This window comes from Grammomys surdaster, unplaced genomic scaffold, assembly GCF_004785775.1.
Source record: "Grammomys surdaster isolate TR1022 unplaced genomic scaffold, NIH_TR_1.0 140, whole genome shotgun sequence".
NCBI classification, from domain to species: Eukaryota; Metazoa; Chordata; class Mammalia; order Rodentia; family Muridae; genus Grammomys; species Grammomys surdaster.
This window is the reverse complement of record NW_021604598.1, coordinates 1,908,333-1,931,501: the sequence shown is the minus strand read 5'-3', so window position 1 is coordinate 1,931,501 and position 23,169 is coordinate 1,908,333. Positions and strand designations below refer to the sequence as shown.

At 47.7% G+C, this 23,169-nt stretch overlaps 1 protein-coding gene across 1 annotated transcript in view; it reads left to right on the top strand.

Moving 5' to 3' along the window:
- Window positions 1-23,169, top strand: part of Dnmt1 (DNA methyltransferase 1) — a 44,858-nt gene that overhangs the window by 5,661 nt on the left and 16,028 nt on the right. Inside the window, exons 2-18 of the mRNA XM_028763759.1 lie at window positions 2,593-2,629; window positions 3,267-3,374; window positions 3,498-3,723; window positions 4,552-4,630; window positions 7,195-7,270; window positions 8,193-8,224; window positions 8,550-8,616; window positions 10,158-10,195; window positions 12,553-12,637; window positions 14,529-14,569; window positions 15,573-15,654; window positions 18,904-18,968; window positions 19,297-19,339; window positions 19,430-19,510; window positions 19,587-19,696; window positions 22,148-22,266; window positions 22,495-22,587. Coding sequence (XP_028619592.1) covers window positions 2,593-2,629; window positions 3,267-3,374; window positions 3,498-3,723; window positions 4,552-4,630; window positions 7,195-7,270; window positions 8,193-8,224; window positions 8,550-8,616; window positions 10,158-10,195; window positions 12,553-12,637; window positions 14,529-14,569; window positions 15,573-15,654; window positions 18,904-18,968; window positions 19,297-19,339; window positions 19,430-19,510; window positions 19,587-19,696; window positions 22,148-22,266; window positions 22,495-22,587 — 1,382 coding nt within the window. The remainder of the gene's footprint in view (window positions 1-2,592; window positions 2,630-3,266; window positions 3,375-3,497; window positions 3,724-4,551; window positions 4,631-7,194; window positions 7,271-8,192; window positions 8,225-8,549; window positions 8,617-10,157; window positions 10,196-12,552; window positions 12,638-14,528; window positions 14,570-15,572; window positions 15,655-18,903; window positions 18,969-19,296; window positions 19,340-19,429; window positions 19,511-19,586; window positions 19,697-22,147; window positions 22,267-22,494; window positions 22,588-23,169) is intronic.

Sequence of the window (23,169 nt, the reverse complement as noted above, 5' to 3'; positions counted from 1 at the left end):
TTATCGTCCTTAGATGACTGAGCTATTGGAAGTAGTTGGGAATGAATCATAGCCTGTCAGGCAAGCATGGGGCTAAGGATGTTTTCAAGCTCTCCACTGGAAAACTGGACTTTTCATTCACTTTGAGACGCGTTGCTTTTCTGTATCACGGGTTGTTGCCTGTGAACTCCCCTTTCTGAGTGCTAGGATTCCAGGCTTGTACTCCCACACCTGATTGAGCCTTTCTTGGAGGAATCTTGGGATCTAAAGACTGTTGAGCGATGGTCACAGTAGCTGCATCCCACCACGATTTGAGGGAAGCATAACTGGTTTGGGGGTATATGACTCAGTAGTTGGCCTCTTGCCCAACACGTGTGAGTTTGATTCCATCCTAGCTCAGGTGGGGCACAAAGGGGACAAGCCGGTCACGCGGGCTGTTGTAGCAGCTGTGTTTATGCCTCTGGCTACAAATGTCCGGCTTCTGCAGCTGCCTTTCTGTGTGTCTTGCCTTTGGCTAAGTTACTGTAGGGTAACTCACTGCAGGGATGACTGTTGCAGGATGGCCCCCTCAGCTCCTGGAAGGGTTTTCTTTTCATTTGGGCTTTGTGTGTGTTAGGCAGTGCTCTGCCACACTCCAGCCTGAGCTAAAAAGTCACCATTCCAGAGCTTTATTTTTAGTTATTTACATGGATCCAGGCTAGCCTTAAACTCATTACGTAGTCTAGGCTGGCCTTGCACTCTTATGTCTCTTCCCCCCTCCCCCTAACTCCCAAGTGCTGGGCTCACAGGTGTGTATTATCACACCTGGGTTACTGGATGCTGGGGATGGAACCCAAATGTGAATACCCAACAAGCATTCTCATGACCCAGCTGCCAAGAGTGGCCAAGAGCTGGAGTCCCTGCTGTACTGTACTAGCCACAAGTCCAGCTGCAGGGTGTAGAGCGTCTTTCCTAAGCAAAAGCCCCTGTGCTGACTACCAGGCTGGTTGGTAGGCTTGTCTCCACCTGCTAACATTTGTCTCGCTACCCAGCGTGTTGCCTGGAACAGGGTCTAGCTCCCCACGGTGTTTGCCTACTTTCTCAGGGGTCTAGCAGGCAGTAGGCACCCATGTATAGGGGTGGTGCTAAAAGGAGGAGGCAGGGTCTGCCAGTAACAGTAATTAGAGTAACCATGGTGACCCTGGTCCTACAGCTGCTGGGAAGACTGGATCTGCCCTCTAGTTACTGAAACCTGAGAAGCCAGACTTGGAAGCTGCCTGGATGGGGCAGAGATGCACAGGCCAGGCCCCTGCGGTGCCCTCACCTCTCTGACAGACACCCACCTAGCTGGTTAGACCTGTTCACCCTCCACTGCCTCCAGGCTCCCAGGCTGAGTAACAGGTGGCCTCTTCTGTGTCTTTTCCTTCTAGTCTTTCTCCTCTGACCAGAGAGGTAAGAGAATCTTCAACAATCTGACCAGTTCTCTTCAGACAGAGCCAATAGTGCTCCTGCGCTTAGGTACACATTCTGGAGGCAGAGCTTTGAGATTTCGGCCTGCTGTATTGTCCCTCCCAGCGGAGTGCTATACACGGAATCCAGGGCCTTCACATGCCTGCCCAGCCGGAACTCTACTCCTGAGCCGTGTTCTCAGCTCACCAGCTTACCTCGAGTTTCCTCTCCAGCTCCTCAGTGTGTGGGCCTGCCCAGTGCCCAGAACCCTCACTTTTTCCATGTTTTCAGTTCTGCAGTAGAGGGCTGCCAGCCATGCGTGGCCTTCAGGAGCCATCAGCTGGCTGATTGGTACAATGCAGCCATGACTCATGCTGACATCACGAATGCTGTGGCAGGCCTTTTAGGAGCTGACCCAGTTAGGGAAAACAGTTGTAGGTCATCGTGTCAGAAGGACCCTGACTGACAGCTCCCCAGGCTAGCCTCAAACTCACATTGTACAACCAAGGATGACTCTGAATTTTTGATCCTCCTTCCCCTTTGTGCTGAGTCCTGCAACTACAGGAGTGTACCACAATACCCAGTTTATGAAGAGCTAGGGATGGAACCCAGTGTCTCATATATGCTAGGCAAGCACTTTGCTGGCTGAGCCATATCTCCAGCCCTGTTGTTTGAGGAACAGTCTGCACTATGTTGCCCAGGCTGTCATCAGAGTGCTGGTCTGATGGTGTGAGCAGCTATCTGATGTAGCTCCTGGGCTGCCCTTACCCCTTTCTGGTTGGAGTATTAGCACTTAGGAGGTGAAGGCAGCAGGAGTAGGAGGTCAAGGCATTCCTAGTCACTCAGCCGGGTGAGACTCTTATCTATAGAACAGCCAAAAAGAAAGCTGGTGGTGCACACTGGGGCCAGGGCTGAAGCACGTGCTGTTTCCCCAGCACTCAAAATATTATGTTCATTCCTCTTTTTCTTTCCTTTTTCTTTTTCTTTCTTTTTTTCTTTTTGAGGGTACATTTCTCACTGCATTGCCCAAGTTGGCTGCAGAGTTGCAGGCTTTGAGTGGTCCTCCTGCCTTAGCAGGACAGGAGGCTAATACCGTACCACAACTCCAACCCCCCCCAATTTTTTGTTTTAGATTGATTCTCAGAGGTAAATGAAGTTGCTTATTTATTTATTTCCTTTACCCAGGCTCAAAGACTTGGAAAGAGATGGTTTAACAGAAAAGGTAACTGCTTTTCTTCACATATTTACTGTGTGTGTACTTTGTGTGCTTTTGCATGTGTCCATGTGTATGTGAGTACCTTTGTGCAGTCAGGTGCGTGTAGAGGCCAGAGGGTGACATCTGAGATCAGTCACTGTGCACTTTATTTACTAAGGTAGAAACACACTGAATCTGGAACTCATGGGTTCTGCTAGTCTGAAGTGTCTGCCTGAGTGCTGGGATTGTAGGCTGCCTGCTATGTCTGCTAAGCTTTATGCTCGCACTGGGTGTCTGGACCCTCATCTTCACACTTGGGTAGTGAGTGTTTGAATGTCCAAGCCATCTCCCAGGGCCCTCCCCTTTTTTTTTCCTTTTGTTTTCAGGCAGGGTTTTGATCCATAGCTTAGGCTGACCCTGAACTTAGTAGGTAGTTCAGACTGGCCTTAAATTTACAGCAACCCTACTTGTCTAAGCTTCCTGAGTGTTGAGATCTTGGGCATCCTACACCATGCCTGGCCTGTATTTAGTTTTTAGCAGAGCCAGGGCTGCCTATTACCCCAGCTACTGGGGCAGTTAGGCATCTTTGTTGTGTATTAATTGTTAGCTTGGAAGTTTGGGGGTTCCTCAGCAATAATAATAAGTTTGGGGGTCCTTTCCATAGGAGTGTGTGAAAGAGAAATTGAACTTACTACATGAATTCCTGCGAACAGAAATAAAGAGCCAGTTATGTGACTTGGAAACCAAATTACATAAAGAGGAATTGTCTGAGGTAAGTCTGTTCTTTTTCCCAGTTTCCAGAAAGCTGCCTGCTTCCAGGTCTGTGACCAGAGACAGAGGCTCCTGTGTGTCCTACTGTGATGTCTTCCTACTAAGTTATCCTTTCCTGTTGTAGGAAGGCTACCTGGCTAAAGTCAAGTCCCTTTTAAATAAGGATTTGTCCTTGGAGAACGGAACACTCTCTCTCACTCAAAAAGCCAACGGTTGTCCTGCCAACGGGAGCCGGCCAACCTGGAAAGCAGAAATGGCAGATTCAATCCAATCCCAGAGATCCAGGCCCAAGCCTCGGGGACCCAGGAGAAGCAAGTCAGACAGTGAGGCCACTAAAGACACGAAACATGGTGTGTATGGTTGGTTGTTTTGGGCTTTCTGGTTGTTTTTGAGACCGTACCTGTCAGTATAGTTCAGCCTGGCCTTAGAAGTCTGTCCCGCTTCAGCCTCCTGAATGCTGGCGTGATAGGCCTGTGTTGTCTCTCTTGCTGGTCTCCATTGACTTGTTTACATCTTGGAGGCTGTGATTTATTTGAAGAGACAGTCCACTTGAGCCATGACACACACCACATGTATTCCAGTTGTTTCTGTTTGTTTCTGGTGCAGAGAAGGAAGCCTAAGGCCTTGTGAACACTAAGCCCATGCTGACACTCAGCTGCACCCTTACTCTCTGGTTTCTTAACTTCCCTTTCCTTGAGCGTCTGCCCCTGCCTCTCTGGTGTGCTAGGGAAGGGTAAATCTATCTGCCGAGCCAAGCCCTGGCTGTTTCTTTTTCAGGGGAGGAGGATCAGTGTTGCTGGCGTTGGAGGTGGGGTCCAGGTGTGCAGGTGCTCTGCTGCAGAGCTGCACTGGGCCACTGGCTTAACTTTCTGCGAACTTCTACCCAGCTTAGACTCACAGATGGTCCCTACATGAGGTTTCAGTTTAGGGTTTTGAGGTTTATAATTGTACAGGCATGGTACATGGTCACTGTAAACCATTCTTGGATTCTGGGCTGTATGATACTTTTGCCAGATACTAAGCAATGGCAGTTCTAAGGGGCTATCTGCTGCCCCGTGTAAACTGGTATGCAGTTTATCGTCCAGATTGAGAGCCAAGAAATGTGCATTCTTGCAGCGCCTGCCGCCTGCAGCTACTTGTTCTTGAAGTACACCGTGTCCCTTTCTCTTGTTTTTAAGATGTCGAAGCTTCATCTGGTTCGGTGGCTACAAGGAGAACCACCAGGCAGACCACCATCACAGCTCACTTCACAAAGGGGTTAGTAGTAACGTGCGATCCACCAGTATTCTTGGAGCCTAGTAACCTTGGGGAGAAAATGAGTCTGAGTGAACTTCCCTGCCTTCCATAATTCATACGTTTTATTTCTTTCTTGCCTTTGTTTTAGTACTGAGGATAGAACCCAGGGTCTAGTTCATGTTAGGGACTCTACCATTGAGCCATGCCCTACCCCCTCATCAGGGTTTTAGGCAGGGGCTTTCCCACTGTGCCATGCCCCTACCCTCTCTCCCTGGGGCATTCTAGGCAGAGGCTGTCTCACTGAGCCACACTGCGGCTTCACATAGACGTTCATTTTTGTAGGTTTTTCTTCACTAGACATTGACAGACATTACTTGTGAATACCTTTTTTTCCCCTTGTGAACAAACTTAAAGCATACATACACAGAGCTATAGAATACAGTCCAAGAACCTTTATGCTCAGAATCGGAGAGATTTCTCAGCAGTTAAGAGCACTGGCTGTTCTTACAGAGTACCCGGGTTTGATTCTCTACTCCCACATGGTAGCTAGTGACCATCTGTAACTCCAGTCCTGGTGATCTGCTGCCCTCTTCCAGCCTCCTTGGGTACTGCATGCATGTGGTGCACAGACATACATACATGCAGGCGAAGCACCTATATACACAAAGCTTAAACAAAACAAAACCCTTGTACCAAGTAGTAGACAGATAAAGTGTAATGTTGCTTTCATTTCATGCCTTTATGAACTACTTTTGTAGTGGAACTTTGCTCCAGAAAGCTATATCAGCAACTTCATAACAACATAGACTTACACAAAACATATGTTGTGGGTTTTTTTAAAAAAGATTTAAGTTCATGCATACAGATGTTTTGCTTGCATGTATGTTTGTGCACTACACTGTATAGTGCCTGTAGAAGTCAGAAGAGGGTATTGGATCCCCTGGAACTGGAGTTACCAATGCTGGACCCTGAACCCAGGTTCTCTGCAAGAGGAGCAGGTGCTCTTATGCACCATGCCCTCTCTCCAGCTGTACACATATGTTCCTATACATACATAGTGTGTATATGTTTGTGCGGTGTGATCACCCATCCGACCAGCCTTGGCCTAGGGGGAACTCAGGTTTTCAAGAGCACTGGGTGCTCTTAATCACTGAGCTGTCTTTCCAGCACACAATGTTTCTCTGAAATGTTAGAATATTCCTTGCCTTGCCGGGCGGTGGTGACCCATGCCTTTAATCCCAGCACTTGGGAGGCAGAGGCAGGCGGATTTCTGAGTTTGAGAGTTCGAGGCTAGCCTGGTCTACAGAGTGAGTTCCAGGACAGCCAGGACTACACAGAGAAACCCTGTCTGGAAAAACCAAGTCGAAAAAAAAGAAAAAAAAAAAAAGAATATTCCTTGCCGCTTTGCAAATCTCAAAGAAGTGGATCTAGACAGCAATGGCTTCTTACAAAAGTAACAGATTTTTGATAGAGATAACTGTTCTTTGGGTCAGCCTCAAAGTGTGAAGCTGGGCAGCTTCTTTTAAAGAAGACCTGGTTTTAATTCCCAGAACCTACATGGTGGTTCACAGACACCTGTAACTCGGTGATCTGATGTCCTCTCTGGCCTCTACAGGCACCAGACACACAGTTCATAGATATACATGCAAAAGAAGACATCCTCAAACCCTCAAAGCTGGACACGGGGAGATGACCTAGTAGACAGAGTGCTTGCTTGCTTTGCAAGCACAAGAAACCTGTATTCAGATCCCCAACACTCATGTTGAACGCCAGGAATGTGAGTGCTTGTTTGCCATCTTAGCATGGATGGGGTGGACACAGAGGCAAACCGTGTTACCTGGCTGGCTAGGTAGTGTAGGCAAGCCAGTGAGCTCCCGGATCAGTGAGACAACTGTCTCAAAAAATAAAGTGCAGGGTGGTGGTGGTGCACACCTTTGATCTCGGCACTCAAGAGGCAGAGGCAGGTGGATCTCTGGAGTTTAAGGCTAACCTGGTCTACAAGAGTTCCAGGGCTACACAGAGAAACCTTGACTGCAAACAAACAAACAAAAATCAAACAAATCCAAAAAACAAAAAATAAAAAATAGCTTCACCCAATTCCAGGTGGCTCAGTGCTTAAGAGCACCTTCTCCTCCTGCAGAGGACCTGAGTTCAGGTTCCAGCACCCCCAGTGCCTCGCAGCTACTGTGGTAACTCCAGTTCTAGGGGATCCAACACCCTCTGACTTCCACAGGCACTATACAGTGTGGCGCATAGACACACGTACAAACAAAGCACACATACACATGAAATTAAATCTAACTTTTTTTTTTTGTTACAAACAAATACATGGATGTGAGCACTGTGCTCACAACTGCCTATAACTACAGCTCCAGGGTACCTAACTCTCCTGGTCTCTCCACGCACACATGCACTAAAATAATACAAGTGATTATTAAACCTCTCAGTCCTGGACACACGGGCCCCTCCTAGCAGGGAAGATACCTGGACCTTTAAGAAGCTCTTTTGTGAGAAGGGAAGTTATTGAGGGCCACTGGACAGCTGGGGGGAATCTCAGAACTGACAGTCTTCTCACTGTGTGACAGCCCTGCTAAACGGAAACCCAAGGAAGAATCTGGAAAGAGAGACTCAGATGAATCTGTTGCAGAGGAGAGAGACCAGGTGGGCCAGCACTGTCGACTCTGGATACTTACTTTGATTTATTTGCTGGCAGAGTGAGCAAAGGTGGTCTATCTAAACACAGTCTCCTTATAGTTGGGGCGTTTCAGGGTTTGTGGGTTAGAGGAGGGGAGGGCAGCCTGTTGATGGAATGTATTACATGGTGGTGGAGTCTGATGGGTTTAAAAACGGTAGCCCAGCAGACTGGAGTCCTGTGACAGCTGATGCTGTAGTTCTGGTCTGACAGCATGGGGGATGGGCAGTTCTATTTAGTTTTTTCAATGTTGGGATCAAACCCAAGGCCTCACCCATCCTAGGTAAGCACTGTACCATTGAACTTGCATTGGGCCACAGTGTTTGATATATACAAATAAATCGAGACAGTACTATGTAGCCCAGGCTGGGTTTGAACTCTGTAGTAGTTGAGCCTGGGCTTGAACTCTTGATCTTCCTGTCTCCACATCCCAAGTGCTAGGATGACAAGTATGGACTCCTATCAGCAGCTGGTTGGGATTTCTGTGTATGTTTGGGTTTTGTGTGTGGGTTTGTGTACATGTGTTCAGGCGCTCAAGGAAGCCAGAGATGTCTGGTCCCTCTGGAGCCAGTGTTAGGAGTTAGGAGCCACATGAGAAGGGTACTGGGAACTGAAGTCTGGCTTTCTTAAAGAGCAGTATGCAGTCTAGCGACTGAACCATCTCCACACACCCTGCCCCTCTTTTGAGACAAGATGTCACTGTGTAATCCAGGATGCCTTGAAACTGTAGCTCAGGGTGGGCACGATCTTATGGTGGTCCTCCTGCCTCAGTTGCTTGAATACCGAGTTGCAGGTGTGGGCTAGCACGCCTGGCTCTGTGCACTTGTTTAATTTGTGTTTGTTGATCTGCATTTCAAACCAACATTGTCTTCTCTTCCTCCCTCTGTCTAGGATAAGAAACGCAGAGTTGCAAGCACAGAGCGGTAAGAATCATACAGTCTCCTCTCTGACTTGTCTCAGGTACAGAAATAATTGCTTTCTGAAAAGTTGAAAAGAGTTCTGTATTAACTATAAACCTGTTCAGGGTGCTGAATTTGGGGCCAAATTATTAATCTTTCAATTCCTCCCTCATCGCAAAAGAGATGAGGTCTCTTGGTATCACGAGGCCTGGGTTGGTAAGAGAACGTTGGTCTGTCACAGTTCTGGGGTGGCAATTGCTGTTGGTGTAGGAAGTTGGGTTCATGAAGCTGCTTCTGGGGCCTGAGCTGCTTGGATCCTGCCTATGTCATACTCTGCTTTGCCTGACAGTGATGCTGAAGTTTCTGTGGAGAAACCGGAAGGATCCCCGCTGTGTCAGGAAGAGCAAGGTGAACAGGTAAAGCCCTCCCCTGCTGTTTTCCTTGAACACATCTCTCTGGTTCTGGGAGTGAGATTTGGAGGTGCAGAGAGCAGAGGAGGGGTGCGAGGGGTGCGTGACAGATGACTTAGGAAGCTTGACTGAAAGTCTGTATGGTGGTCTCCTTTGTGACCATAGTGGTGGGGCTTGGAGGCTCCATAGCAGCGTCCACGTACAAAGCTGCCTTCTGGGCTGGGCTCGATCCCAGTGACAGAGTATTTGTATAGCATGCTTGAAGCTCTGGGTTCCATCCCTGGTATCCTCAAGAAAAAGAAAACCTATCTAACACTGTCCCCTTGACTGGGAAGAGGTCATTTCTTCAAGCCAGCACCGCCAGCAAATGAAGGTGAAGAAGGCTCTGCGCTGCACAGAGACTTTTTGATATGTCTTTTTTAAAATAGCTTAGCTTAGTTGGTGGAGTACTTGCCTGGCATGCATACGCAGCCTTGGGTTTTATCATCTCACTAAGTCCTAGAACTTGGGAAATAGAGGTCATCCTTTTTTCTACATGGCAGGTTCAAGATCAGCCTGGGCTACATGACACTTATTTCAAAAGGAACCCCCTTCCCCATTCCCCTCCCCCCAAAATTGGGATACTACATTTACCATGTCTGTGAGAGTCCACACATGTGGATTTGAAAGACAACTTTTAGGGTTCTTTAGTATGGAGCCCAGAAAACTCAGGTCATCAGTCTAGACAGCCACAGAGCATCTCGCTGGCCCTGGATTTGGCCTTTTGTGTTCAGGGAACTCCATCTCGGGTCATTAGACCTGTATGGCAGACCTTTGTGCTTGCTGAGATATTTCCCTAGCCCTTTAAAAATCGTTGTGTGTGTGCGTGCATGTGTGCGTGCGTGCATGTCTGTATGTGTGAACTGCAGCATCTCCCCAGCCCAGGATTTGCTTTAGTTCCCACACCCCCATGGTTTATCTCATAAGGATGCCTTTGCTGTCTGCTGACTCTACCAAAAGACAGTTGTTTTTTGTTTTGTTTGAGATGGGAGTTTCTTTTGTGTAGGAAAAATCTTGACTGTCTCAGTACTAGCTATTGTAGACCAGACTGGCCTCCTGAGTGCTGGGATTAAAGGCCTGTGGCACCACCACTGGGCTTTTTTAACTTTTTAAGGAAGCAGAGTTGGGATTTAATAAAGATACTTTAATGTAGGCTTATGTGTGAGTTGAGAGAAAGGCAACCTCCTAGAGACTGGGTATGGCTCCCTCAGAATCAGAGTAAGACAAAACCAAGTGTGGCCTGGACTCCAGGAAGAGCCATCCAAAACAGTTGTCCTGATGATAGCATTCACCGTACTAATCTTACTAAGTAGTAGATCTTACTAATCTAGTAGGGTTACTGCAGGTCTGTTAATTCCATAGCAGGAATTCAGGACAAATTGGGAAATTAACTTTTTTCTTGGTGAAGGTGCCAGGATCTCAGTATGTGTGTATATGTGGTTGACATCAAATGCGATATGTAGACCAGACTGGCTTTTTTATTAACTCTTACTTATTTCCTCTCTTAGGAAGATGCCAGAAGCCTTCGTCGTCAAACCAGAGAGCTGTAAGTGCACCTGTCCAGCCTCTATGTCCGACAGTGGTGCTCAGTTGCAGTTGGACTGCTGTGAATGAGGGGCTGGGAGCAAGCACGAGTGTATTTTGTAGTCTAGACCAAGCTGGGCTGGAGCGATGGCTCAGCAGTTACGAACACTATAACTCCAGATCCCAGGGGATCAGACACTCTTCTGGCACATGTGTACAGATACGTGCTAGCAAAACACCCATAACATAAAACACTGATAGCTTAAAACTAACCAAGGACCAGTGAGGTGGCGGCTCACTGGGGAAGGGTGCTTGTTGCACAAGTCTGACGATTGGAGTTCAACCCGCGGAACCCACGTGATAAAGGTTGTCTTCTGACTTCCACATATGTATCTGTACTCATATCATACAGATAACTAAAGTCAGACCACGCTAGCATAGTGGGATGCATCTAACCTCATCTTGTGTTGGAAATGAAGGCAGGAAGGTTGCTGTGAGTTCAAGGCCAGCCTGAGCTACAGTGAGCTTTCCATTTTTTTCAAAAAGAAAAAAATCAGTAAGAAATAAGAGCATTGTGGTGTACACCTTTAATCCTAGCACTCAGGAAACAGGTGTATCTCTGTGTTCTGAGTCAGTCAAATTTTGGGCCAGCGAGGACTAGAGACACTGTTTCAACAACCAAGGGTAGTCCACCTACCCTAGCAAAGGCTGACATCATTACTAGCCTGTGACTGCCTCCGTACTCAGAGCTTGCCTCAGTGGTCACATGGCCATCCCATCGAGTGGCTGAGTGGTCATATTAGGTTAGCTTGTACTCAGAATGTACTGGCTGACAGTTGCAAAGCTCGGCTTCCATTGAGCTCACCAAGGCTTGTAAACTGGCAGCTGATTCTGGCAGACAGTGGGCTAACCTAATTGTCCCATGACTTAATCCACCTGAGCACATCCTTGTGGCCGTGGAAGGCACAAGCAATTGACTAGTGCTGGTCTTTAATACTGATTTTGATTCTGTTTGTATATATTTATTCTGTTTGTACATATTTTGTTTTGTTTTCAAGACAGGTCTTCTCTGTGTAGTCCTGGCTGCCCTGGAGCTCACTCTGTAGACCAGGCTGGCCTTGAACTTAATAGAGATCTGCCTGCTTCTCCTTCCCAAGTGCTGGGAATAATGGTGTGCACCACCACCACCTGGCTTATTTGGAGGTTTTTATTGATAAGATCTCCCATGTAATCTAGGCTGGCCTCAGACCTGATCCTCCTGCCTCAGCATCCGGAATATAGGAGTTTCAGGCCCCTCTATCCTATCCAAATAGAGATGATCCTTTTTTTGAAATGTACCTTAACATTCGGGTGTTTAGTAGCCAGAGCTCGACATAGATGCCTTTCTTACTGGTCTCATCTGTTCATTCAGGCAGGAGCTCCCAACTGCATCCGGAGGTCACTGTAGGGCTAGTCTCACACCATCCTAAACACTGGAATCCCAGGGATTGCCGTGCTGTGCCTGCACAGCCAGTCTTTATGTAGGTGCTGGGTAGTGTGAACTACAGTCTTTTTCTGAGCTATTCCCCAGCCTCAGAGATAGTGGGTAGTGGTGGTTTTTGTTGTTTTGGTTTTTTTTTTTTTATCTTTGGTTTTTTTGTTTGTTCATTTAAACCTTCTGTTAACACTCACTTGACTCATGCAAATATTGAAGGGCCAAGTCCAGAGGACAGCCTAGTACCTGACCCACAGATGGGGGCAGGGGATGCAGAAGAGTAAGGACAACTGGGCTCCTGTGAGACCAGTCTTTTGTGCTTGCTGCTGCTGGTCTTGCTCTGCTCATTTGTTCTCAACAATGTTCACAGGGCAGGTGCCGTCAGTCCTGCCGGGCTGGAGATGCCAGTGAAGGTCTGCTGGTGGTTTATCTTACCCCTGGCGTCTCTGATTGTCATTCATTTGAAGAGCCAAGTGGTGTGGTTGATAGACTCAGGGTGTCCGTGGGCACATACAAGCGTGTTTATCTGAGAGTATATATACATGCTATGTCTTGCCTGCAGAGGTAAGAGGAGAGCTCTCAGGATTCAGTTCCTTCCTCCCATTGTGGATTGTGGGGATGGAGCTCAGGTCATCAGGCTTATGTGGTAAAATCCTTTCTCTTCAGACATCTGATGGGTCCTAGTTGAGTACTTGTCACCAGTTCATGATACACTAGGCTTGAGCCCCAATTCTGCACAAATATATAAAATCATAGAAAGGGTAAACGGGTGAAGGATAGGAAAGGTGGCCTGGTCTTGAACTGAGAGGAAACATGTAAACCTCATTTGACTACATGGATGATGCCCAGAGCCTTGATGACCAGTGTTCATGTGTGAGATTTTTATTTTTTTATTTTTTTGTCAGAGCATTGAGGCAGAGATCAAGTGAGGAACCAGACAGAGAAGCAAGACCAGGAACTCGCTCGGACGTGGACGATGATGAAGAAAAGGCAAAGTCCTTATCTATCTTAAGTGGGCCTTGCTGTGCTCTGTTGGATTGGCAGAGACGGTGCTGGGCAGGGGTCTGGGTGCAGAGTCTCCTCTCTACTCGGGCAGGTTTGCCTGGTCTCCTTTGGGTGTTGGTTGGTTGTCACTGCATGTCAGCCTGTCAGTTCAGCAAGCCTGCCTGCTCCTTTAAGTCCTAAGTTCGGTTCTTGACTCTCCGTCTTTCCTCCCTCTACTTAACTGAGTGTCCTCACAACCTAAACAAGCCTGACAAAGTGGTACACACCCGTCATGTCAGCACCAGTCGGCCAGAGGCAGGGGCAAGATCCTAAGCATGAGGATCAAGGCCAGCCTCAGCTATAAACTGTTTCAAAACAACCAAATCCTCCCTGTTAGACGGCAGTGTAAAGATTCTCAGTAAAACATGCCGAGGTTGAGCAGCCCAGTGTTTGCCTGGGTCCTCATGTCCTCCGTAAACCCCTCTAGTGCGTGTGTGTTACCTAGCACCCTGTAAATGCTGTTTGCTTTCCTGTTAGTCTGTGTGGGCTGAGGACAGTTTTCTGAGCCTCTTGCATCTGCGGTTGGTTGAATCTTCAGGGACATGGAAGACTGATTGCCCTAGGTGCCAAGGCCTCAAATAAGAGGGTACAGTGCTCAGTCTGTGGGTTCCTGCTCTCTGGATCTCTAGGCAGTAGGTGAGGCCACATACTCATGTCTCAGGTGTCCACCTTAGGAGATGCCTGAGAAATGACCAACTGGTTTCCTCCCTATTGAGATTTATAGAGTAGAGCCCAGGTGAGCAGGCTTGTGAGTGTTCTCACTGCTTGTCTAAGAGTGCAGCAGAAGCTCTGGTAACCACCCCCGGTGCAGTAATGTTTCTGTGTCTCACTCTGCCCGGATGCCAGTGGATCACTGTCAGTGCTTGCGTCGAGGCAGGGAGTTTTGTGTGTATCCCATCTTATTTTCACGTATCCGTGTGTATTGGTGTGTGTGGACATCAAGAGGACAGCTTGTGGGAACTGGTTCTTGTCCACCATTGGGATCATTGCAGTTGTCAGGCTGGTTTGCAGGTGTTGAATCATCTTGTTGGCTAGCTCTTGGTTTGGGATAAGTTCCCACTGTGGGACCCGGATGGCCTACTGCTTGTCACCTATCCCAGAGTGCCTCACAGCTGCCTTGTGGGATAGGAGGGTTGAGATTAACACTCAAGTTGTTGATGTGTATAGACCCACTCATACCAGACAGGTTTATACTATTCATGTATGAGCTCAGAAATGCTACACTGTATCTATCTAGTGTGTACTTCTTGTTTTGTTTTTTTGGTCTGTTTGAAACAAAATTGTGTAGCCAAGGATCCCCTTGCACTCCTGGCTCTCCTGCCCCTCATTCCAGCCCCAGTGCTGGAATCACAGGGCTGTGTCACCACTCCAAAGACATCACGCATGCTTGGCAGGCACTCTGTCCACTGAGCCTAGCCTGTCTTGTTTTTGAGACCGTGTCTTACTATGTAGTCCTGGCTGCCTTCAAATTGAGAGGTCCACCTGCCTCTCCCTCCCTCCAGTGCTATTAAAGGTGGGTGTCACCGTGCTCAGTTGTGGTTTTGTCTTTGTATTTTAAGGCCCCGTCTCAGGCTTCATCCTCCAAGTGCTAGATGACAGCAAGACCACCATGACTAGAAAGTTCTCTAGTGTCTGTTGATCTGAGAAATAGAAAGTGTTGATCTGAGAAATAGAAAGTGCAGTCTTGAAACCTCTGGTCTCCCCATTTTGGCCCAGGAGAGAATCTGTTTTCTGGTGTTCAGAACCAAGATGGTGAACCTATGCTCTCCTTACATTTACCCTGCTTGGCCTCTGAAATAATGTTGTTTTCTTTTTATTTCCTCCGTTGTTTGCTCAGGATAAAAGACGCTCCAGGTCCAGAAGCCAACCCAGAGATCTGTAAGTGTCAAAAGTGCTTGTGTCTTGCTAACTGTTAACTTCTGAAGCTCTGCTAGGGAGAGTGAGTAGACAGGGAGACCAGGGTAGTTGGGGCCCTAGCTCAGGAACCTGTGAGGGTTCACTAGGCCACCTGGCAGACCTTTCAGAAGGAATTCTGCCTTCAGAGTCTTCATGATTTTTGGTTTAGGGGTGAAAGTGTTGAACTGTCTCATGGAGCCCATGCTGACCTTGAGTTCCACTGCCTCTACTTTCCCTGGGCTGTGATTATAGGGGTGCACCACCGGGGACTTAAAAACTCATGTGTATCGGTATTGTGGCTGCATATGTGCCATTCTTCAGATCCCTGGATTTAAAGAAAAATGTTTTTATTTATATATACATGTTGGAGTTGGTTACATGCATGAAGTGCTCTGAGTCCCCAGGAGGTTGTTGGATTTCTTGGAGCTGGAGCCACAGGTGAACTGACCTGTCATGGGTGCTGGGAACTGAACTTGGGTCCCCTAGAAGAGCAGCAGGTACTCCATTTCTCCAGCCTCTTGGTTTGTGTTTGTTTTTTCTTTTGTTAATATTGAGAATCTAATGATACCAAGAGGTCCCAGTGTATTGCCCAGGCTACCCTGGAACTCGTGATCCTGGTTAGCCTTCTAAGTATCAGGGTTGCAAGTGTGAACTACTGTATATGGCAGTGCTTGCTTTTGTGTGTGTCTGGTCAAGAGGTTGATACAGTTTCTCGCTGAACCTGAAGCTCATGGATGTGCTTGTGTTAACTGGCCAGTGAGTCCTGTGGATCCTCCTGTCTTTGCCTCTCCAGCACTGGGATTGCAGCTGTGTGCCTGTTGTGCCAGCTTTTGTGGATGCTGGTGACCAGGCTCCGGTCCTTGTCCTTATGCTTCGTAAGGCACCTTAGGCTCTGGGCTGTCTGGAGTGCCAGTGTCATTTTCAGAAGTGAGCGTGCTGGAGTTAAGTTTTCAGACCTAATGTTTGCTGTGTTACTTGTTTGTAGAGCCGCCAAACGGAGACCCAAGGAAGCAGAACCAGAGCAGATAGCTCCAGAGACTCCTGAGGACAGAGATGAGGATGAAAGGGTAAGTTCTCTGGCCTTTCTCTTCCTTAACTTTTTGTAAAAAGCATTGTTGTGTGTGTGGGGGTCTTGCCTGTGTGTATGTCTGTATATCACATTTGTGCAGTATCCACAGAAGCCAGAAGAGGGTGTTGGGATAACTTAGAACTGGCTGTGGGTGCTAGGACTTGAACCTGGGTCCTCTGAAAAGAACAGCCAGTGTTCTTAACCACTGAGCCAAGTCTTTAGCTTCACTTCTATTTTATTCATTTTTGAGACAGAGCCTGGTTGACCTCAAATTCCAGAAGTCATCCTTGGTTGCTACATGCATGCCATGGTACATGGACATCTACACATAGACACATGCACACACAAGATAGACAAATGTAATTTTAAAATCTCTTTAAGCTGGAAAAACTTGCTCTGAAAGAGCATATGGCACAGTGCATAAAATACCAGCACATAGCTAGTCTGCTCCCACACTCCGAGTTCCAGGATTTATTTGTATTAAGGTATGGTCTCCTTAAAACATGCCTGGCACTTCCAGTGTTGCACACAGGTGTGTCCCATGTCAGTTGGCTTCCTGTGTGCTGTCTTTGGCAGCATGAACTTAATATCCAGACTATGTGCAATTATGTGCTATTCCCAGGGATATGTCCCAGGAAATTAATCATTAGGTGATTTTTGTCCCTAACAAGTAAAAATGATGGCATGTGGTTAATAGAAACAAAGATGCCAGACGGCCACAGAGCCTGTATCACTGTCGTTTGAATGGTCCATGCTGACCAATGTGTCATTATGTGACTTATGATTGCATTCGTTTCGGATTTGGTACCAGTCGTGATGTAGAGGGTTTACTCAGCGTCGGCTGTGGCTTTCCAGCTTGAGTGTCGCTTCTCTGGCTGTTGGTGCTCTCTAGGGATTCTGGAGATGGTGAGCAAATGCTGAGATTTTAGCTCGGGCTGGGGCGCTGTGGGCTTCATCTGTCCACTCAGCCGCTTGTATCATTTGTCTTTTGATGAGAGCCAGGTTCTCTGCCACTGAGCCACAGCATCAGTTCTAACTAGTATTGTTATTCTTTGCTTTTGGTTTTTTTTGAAGCAAGGTCTGTTTCTGTAGTCAAGGTTTACCTCAGTCCCGCTCCGGGATGTGACGTGAGCTACCGTACCTCCCTCACCTAATGTCTTTCTGATATTTTTGCCTAAAACTGACTAGAAGCTGCAGAAGGCAAGAAGCTCATTCTCTCTTTCGCTGGTTTGTGGGAACTTACTTAAAACCACTGTCTTTGTGTGTAGCCTCAGTTTGAAGCTTGAGCCAAATTTATTTCTTGCTACTTGAAGTAATGGGTGTCTGGGGTCAACAAACCTCAGTGGATAGTTGTTCATGAAGCCACTCTTGTCATTTAGCCTGTGCAAGGCTCTGGATTCCATACCCAGCATTGCAAAGTGGAAAAAAATGAGGTAAAACGTTGAGAAGGAGCCAGACGTGGTGGTGGGCTGGCTGCTGTCAGATCGCCCAGGAGGCAAAGGGGGAATACTGTAAGTTTGAGGTCATAGTGAGCTCCAGGTCGTCCAGTGGTACATACCTACTGGCCACCGTATTTCCACAGGATGCCACAAGAACCATGGTGACACCTCCCATGTTCCTAAAAGCAGCCAACAGCTCAGCATCTGCAGGAGATAGGGCTGGCTAGAACCAGAACTGGGAAAACCACAGACTATCTTCCACAAGCAGGACTACGTATTTGAATCATGCAGCCTACATGGTTAATGATGGATCACAGATAACAGTGGGCCTATGATCATCACCTAGTGTCATATGGGTCCTAATTTGAACTGTAAAACCAGCATCGGGAAAGCAGGGCATGTTGGCTCATACCCATAATCCCAGCATCAGGAGGCTGAGGCAGAAGGAGCTAGAATTCAGTGTTGACCTGGGTTACATAGCCAGAGAATTTTGAAAGAAAAGCCCTAAAGACTGACTTGACAGTTCAAGTAAGTTCAGTTGAAGTACACATACCATCTAACCTACCCCACCCTTCCTAAACCAGGGACACGGGAAATGAAATAGTTAAGACAGGTGTCGGACTGAATAGTACTGTCTCCAAATGCTTCTGTAAAAGCCATAACCCAGGGTATCTGTCCCTGGAGCCTAGAATGCTCAGGGACCAGCAGGTTTGACGTATGGAGCACCAGAGTTCACTCCAGCTCCTTCCTTTACTTACCGCTTACACTTGCCATTCTAAGTGCATAGCTCACTAGGAGCAGTGAAGTAGCTGCAATCCCATAGCCAAAGGGCAAAAGACAGCCAGGTCTTTTGATTTGAGGCCAGCCTGGTCTAGTTTGAGACTCTCAAAGTGGCAAGGTATCTAATCTTTTCTTACTGAAAGGAATTCTGAATTGAACTGATCTTCGTTGCCTTGCTCAGGAGATGCCTCTGATGGACCTCTCCAGTAAATCATGTGTTTTTTAAACTTCATGATTTCAAGATGTCCTTGTTTAGAACTCCACAGTTAGCTTCTGGAAGGCTGCTCTGGCTCCCAGACCACGCCCATGTTGCTTGTGTCCTCACGTAGCTTTGCACAGCACAAGGAGACACCGGGCTCTAATGTCCTTCCCCTTCCCACAAAAATGGCACTTGAGGTACATGCCTTCAATCCCAGTATTTGAGAGGCAGAGGCAAGCCGGTCTGAGTTCGAGGCCAGCGTGGTCTATAGAGTGAGTTCCAGGACAGAGTGGCACAGAGAAACCCTGTTTCAAAAAACAAAACAAAAACAAAGGTATAACTTTTGGACCGGGGCCTCTGTTAGGACCTTGTTAAACCTCACTTACCTCTCTTAAGTGCCCTGGCTCCTAATGTGTCCATGCTGGGGGTACTTGCTTGTTCTTTTTTCTCTTTGTTTTTGAGACAGGGTTTCTCTGTCCTGGAACTTGCTCTTGAAACCAGGCTGACCTCAAACTCAGATCCTCTGCCTCTGCCACTGCTTCCCAAGTGCTGGGATAAAGGTGTTACCACCACTGCCTAGCTTTTTTTCTTTTTTCGAAATAGGGTCTCACCAAGTATTCCAGGCTGACTTCCAGCTCATGGTCCTAGGCTTCTGAATAGTGGGGTTAGGGTAGACTTATCATGGGATTTGGACATTGGCGTAATTTGGGCCTTATTACCTGACCTTAACCACCTTTCCTCCTGAGTTTTGTGACGGTCACATTAAAAAGTGCCAGCCAAACCAAGAGTTGTCCTGACCCTATCTGTTCCTCTTGTTCCCTTTGTTTAGGAGGAGAAGAGACGAAAAATGACACGTAAAAAAACGGAACCACTCACCATTCCTGTACAGAGCAGGTGATGGTGTAAGACAGTTCTAGGAAGCGGGGTGAGAGGTGGCTGTTAGCGAGCTGCAACAGCAGCCTTAGCTTCTGTGGGAGTGCAGGCCAGGATACAGGATACTCTGTTTCTGCTGGCCACGTTGATAGAGGATCCCTTAGACCTCAACATCCTGGCAGTCACTGTGCTTATTGGCACCAGTATGCATGGGGTTAGGGGAGAGGGTGCAAGACTGATGGTGGTGTAGTTCTAGTTGATGAGCATGGGGTTAGGGGAGAGTGTGCAAGACTGATGGTGGTGTAGTTCTCACTGATGAAATGACCAACAGCCTTGTGTTTCCTTCCAGAGTGGAGAGAAAAACCGCTCAAAGCAAAAGTGTGATCCCAAAGGTAAGGGCGTCTGCAGTAACTTGGCTAACAGTGGTGTAGCAGTCTCTGATGTTGGGAGCTGTCCTCAGGCTGTACCTGTTCTTCCCACAGGTCAGCTCCCCAAAGTGCCCTGAGTGTGGCCAGTACCTAGATGACCCTGATCTGAAGTACCAGCAGCACCCTGTGGATGCTGTGAGTCCCTTTCTGCCCTCACCCCTTTATCCCCTGTCACCTGGTGCCCATGTCTCAACTGTCCCCTTTCCTTCAGGTGGAAGAACTCCAGATGTTGACCAGTGAGAAACTGTCCATCTATGACGCCGACTGGTCGTCTTTTGAAGGCTATGAAAGCACTCCCATGCACAAGTTCACTTCCTTCAGGTAATCGCCGTGCTTGTCTGCCTGTGGTGATGTCCTACTCTTAGGTGCCCATATTCGGGGCATCCAGATATAATCCTTGGTTCTAACCACAGGGCTTCTCATGATGCTCACCCTTTAAACAGCCAAGAAGCTGATTAAGATTGGGTAGACATCAACCACGAGTTGTTTGTTTGTTTTTGTTGTTGTTGTTGTTGTTGTTGTTACTGTTGTTTGCTGGGTTTTCTGGTTTTGTTTCTGAGACAGGGTTGCATTTAAGCAGTCTTGCCTGGCCTCCAACTTTGATACGTAGTCATGGGTGACCTTGATCTCCTGACTTTTGTGTAGTTCTGGGGAGCCAGAGCTCACTTATGCTAGGCAAGGCAAGCACTTCACCAGCTAAGCCACATTCCTAGCCCGTTTTTTTTTCTTTTTTTTTTCTTTTTTGCCTGTCTTTCTCTACCCCCCCCCCCCCACCCAAGACAGGGTTTCTCTGTGTAGCCTTGGCTGTCCTGATACTCACTCTGTAGACCAGGCTGGCTTTGAACTCCCAGAGATCTACTTGCCTCTGCCTCCCGAGTGTTGGGATTAAAGGCGTGTGCCACCACCTCCAGACCTGCTTTTGGCTTTTGAGACACAGGGTCTTTAACTATGTCACCAGATTGTCTTTGAGCTCCCTTTCATCTCAAGTGTTGAATTCCAGGTGTGCCACCAATGAGCTTAATCTTTCTTTCTTTCTTTCTTTCTTTTTTTTCTTTTTGAAACCAGGACTCACTATGTAGTCCTGGCTAGTACTCTGGAAATTGATCAGGCTAGACTCAGCTTGGATCCTCTTGCCTCTGCCTCCTGAGGACTAGCACTAAAGGTGTTCCCCACTGTGCCTGGCTACAAAGCCTAGCTTTGTTGCTGTTCTAATGCTTTTTTACTGTGCTGGGGCTGGAACCTAGGGTCTTCTGTACTCTAGGCCATGATCTCATCCCAAGCCACGCCCCCAGGTTTGTTGGCCGCTTTGTGGTCAGTGCAACTCTAAGTTAAATCTTTAGTCTGCCATTCTGAAGCTCATCCTTGTGCTCACACAAGGACCAACTCTGCAGGGTGCCAAACTGACAGATGGAGCACCTCAGAGCCTTGCCTTCTTGTCACAGAAAACCAGTGGGTTTCTCAGAAGATTTGTTAATACTTGCAACCCAAAAGCACTTTGAATTTGGGTGGTTTTGCAGTATATTTGTTTATCACAAGGTACCCTGGGATCCACATCTAGAAATGATACTAGGGTTCAGACTCACCTCCTGCTTTGGACACAGCTATCCATGCCAGGCTAACTTTGAATTTTTGGTTGTCCTCCTACCTCTGCCTTTCAAGGGCTGGAGTTACAGGTATGCCCACCATCTATAGCTCAGACAGTATCTCTTCAGTGCACTGGGGGTTTGACGACTTAACTTTTTTTGGAAGGGTCAGAATGTCAATTCCTGTGTACTATATACTTTCATGCTCAGTATTGGGATTGTGGAGTTTGAGTTGGTAGTACTCAGCCTAACAGCTCTAGGTAGTGAGTGGAGCCCGAAGGGCAGAGAAATGGCAGAAGCAAAGTTGAAGTCAGAATGGAGGCCTGACATGAAGAAAAGACTTAGCATGAGGGCCAGTGGGGCACAGTGAGGAGGCTGAGGCCTCGGGTATGCTTAGTTTGCCTGAAGGCTCAGACTGGGCTTGACCAGTCAGGGCAGTAAATACAGAGGCCATAGTGGCTGGTGGAGAAACAGGCCTAGGACGTGACCAGGTTGGGATACACAAGTCCTGGGCTGTCTGTAGTGGAAGGATCCCCTCAGGAGCACCCATTGGCATTTCAGTAGGCATTCCTCTGGGTGCCCTTATAATGGTGAGCCTACCATGGGCTGAAGTACCTAAGGCCACTTGGGTCAAGATCCCTGAGTGTGGCTGTGGGTGCTCTCCCTACCAGTTGGCTGGTGACTGTTATCTCTTCCCTGCCTCTGGAACACTGATTCCCATAAAGGATACTGTCTGCCGGTGATCTAGAGGACTAGGCCCTAATAGGCAGGAGACCTGTGAGGGGCCAGTTGAAGCCTGCCCTGTAGATAGCAGGCAGCAGTGGTCTGACTGGTACCTTCGGAGCTGAGGCCGGGCTTCCTTCAGTGAGTTACATAGCCACCTCCCAGGTGGAGGAGAAGCTGGGAGCCATAAGGGAGTCTGTGTTGGCTGAGTGACGAGTAGAAACAACCCTGGTACTACAGTGTTCTTTCTAGTTGGGAGAGTAAACTCCAGTTCAGTTCCTGGTACCTACGTAGGGCAGCTTGAAACCAGCCACTTTCAACCCCAGCTTCAGAGGACCCTCTGACTGTGGTGTGTGTGTTTGTAGTGCAGGAGAGGGCGTGAGAGTCACTGTTGGGTGAAAGAAAGACTGATTTATGACTCTCAGTGTTGGGCTGGGTGGTAAAGTGATGTTTGTTGCCTGTTCAGTGTGTATTGCAGTCGAGGTCACCTGTGCCCCTTCGACACTGGTCTTATTGAGAAGAACGTTGAACTCTACTTTTCTGGTTGTGCCAAAGCAATTCATGACGAAAATCCATCTCCAGAAGGTATGTGAAATGTTCAAACGAGGGTTGTTTCAAGAAGCAAGCAAATTTTAGGAGGCACCATATCCCATGGGAGGTACTGCTTCAAGGGAGAGCTCGAAGTTCTACCATTAACTGAGCAAAATGACCTTGGAGAGACAGCATGCTGGCTAGGTCTTCTGGCAGTGATGTGAGTTGTGAGTCACCATGTTTTTAGTCTGTTTCTTTATAGGAAGACTTTTTTTTCTACAGGTGGTATTAGTGGCAAAAACCTTGGGCCAATCAATCAGTGGTGGATCAGTGGCTTTGATGGCGGCGAGAAGGTGCTCATCGGCTTTACCACTGGTGAGTGGCTGGCCCAGTCACAGGCATCCCAGAACCCCTTGCCTCTCTGGACTTGGTGGGCTTTAGGCAGAGGTGTTATCAGGCCTGGGGGCATCTGGTGGCTAGTGTTCATCGTAACTGGCCTGGAAGCGGATCCTCTGGTTGTACAACAGTCAATGCTTACAATTTGAATGGGTCCAGATCTTAGCTAAGTCCCTTTTCTTCTGGCCCAAGTGGTACTAGCCAATGGAGAAGTTGGGCTTTTGGGGGTTTGGTTGTGGGTTTTTTGTTGCTTTGGTTTTTTTAGGTTGTAGGATAAATTTTATACTGTTCTGGAAGCTCGGAAGATTCATACTTGCCCTGTGTTCAGCCTGGAGGCCATCAGTTTTGAGATGGCCTTAAGTTCTTTTTCTATATGTACTGTGTATGGGTGAGTGTTGTGCACCATAGCATGCGTGTGGGGTCATATAGGACAACTTGTAGTTGATTCTCTTTCTCTATAATGTGAGTCCCTAGGATCAAACGCAGGTTGTAAAGATTGCAAATTAGTGCCCTTACTGGTGAGCCCTTCCATTGGCCCTGAAACGGCATTTTAAAGTGCGT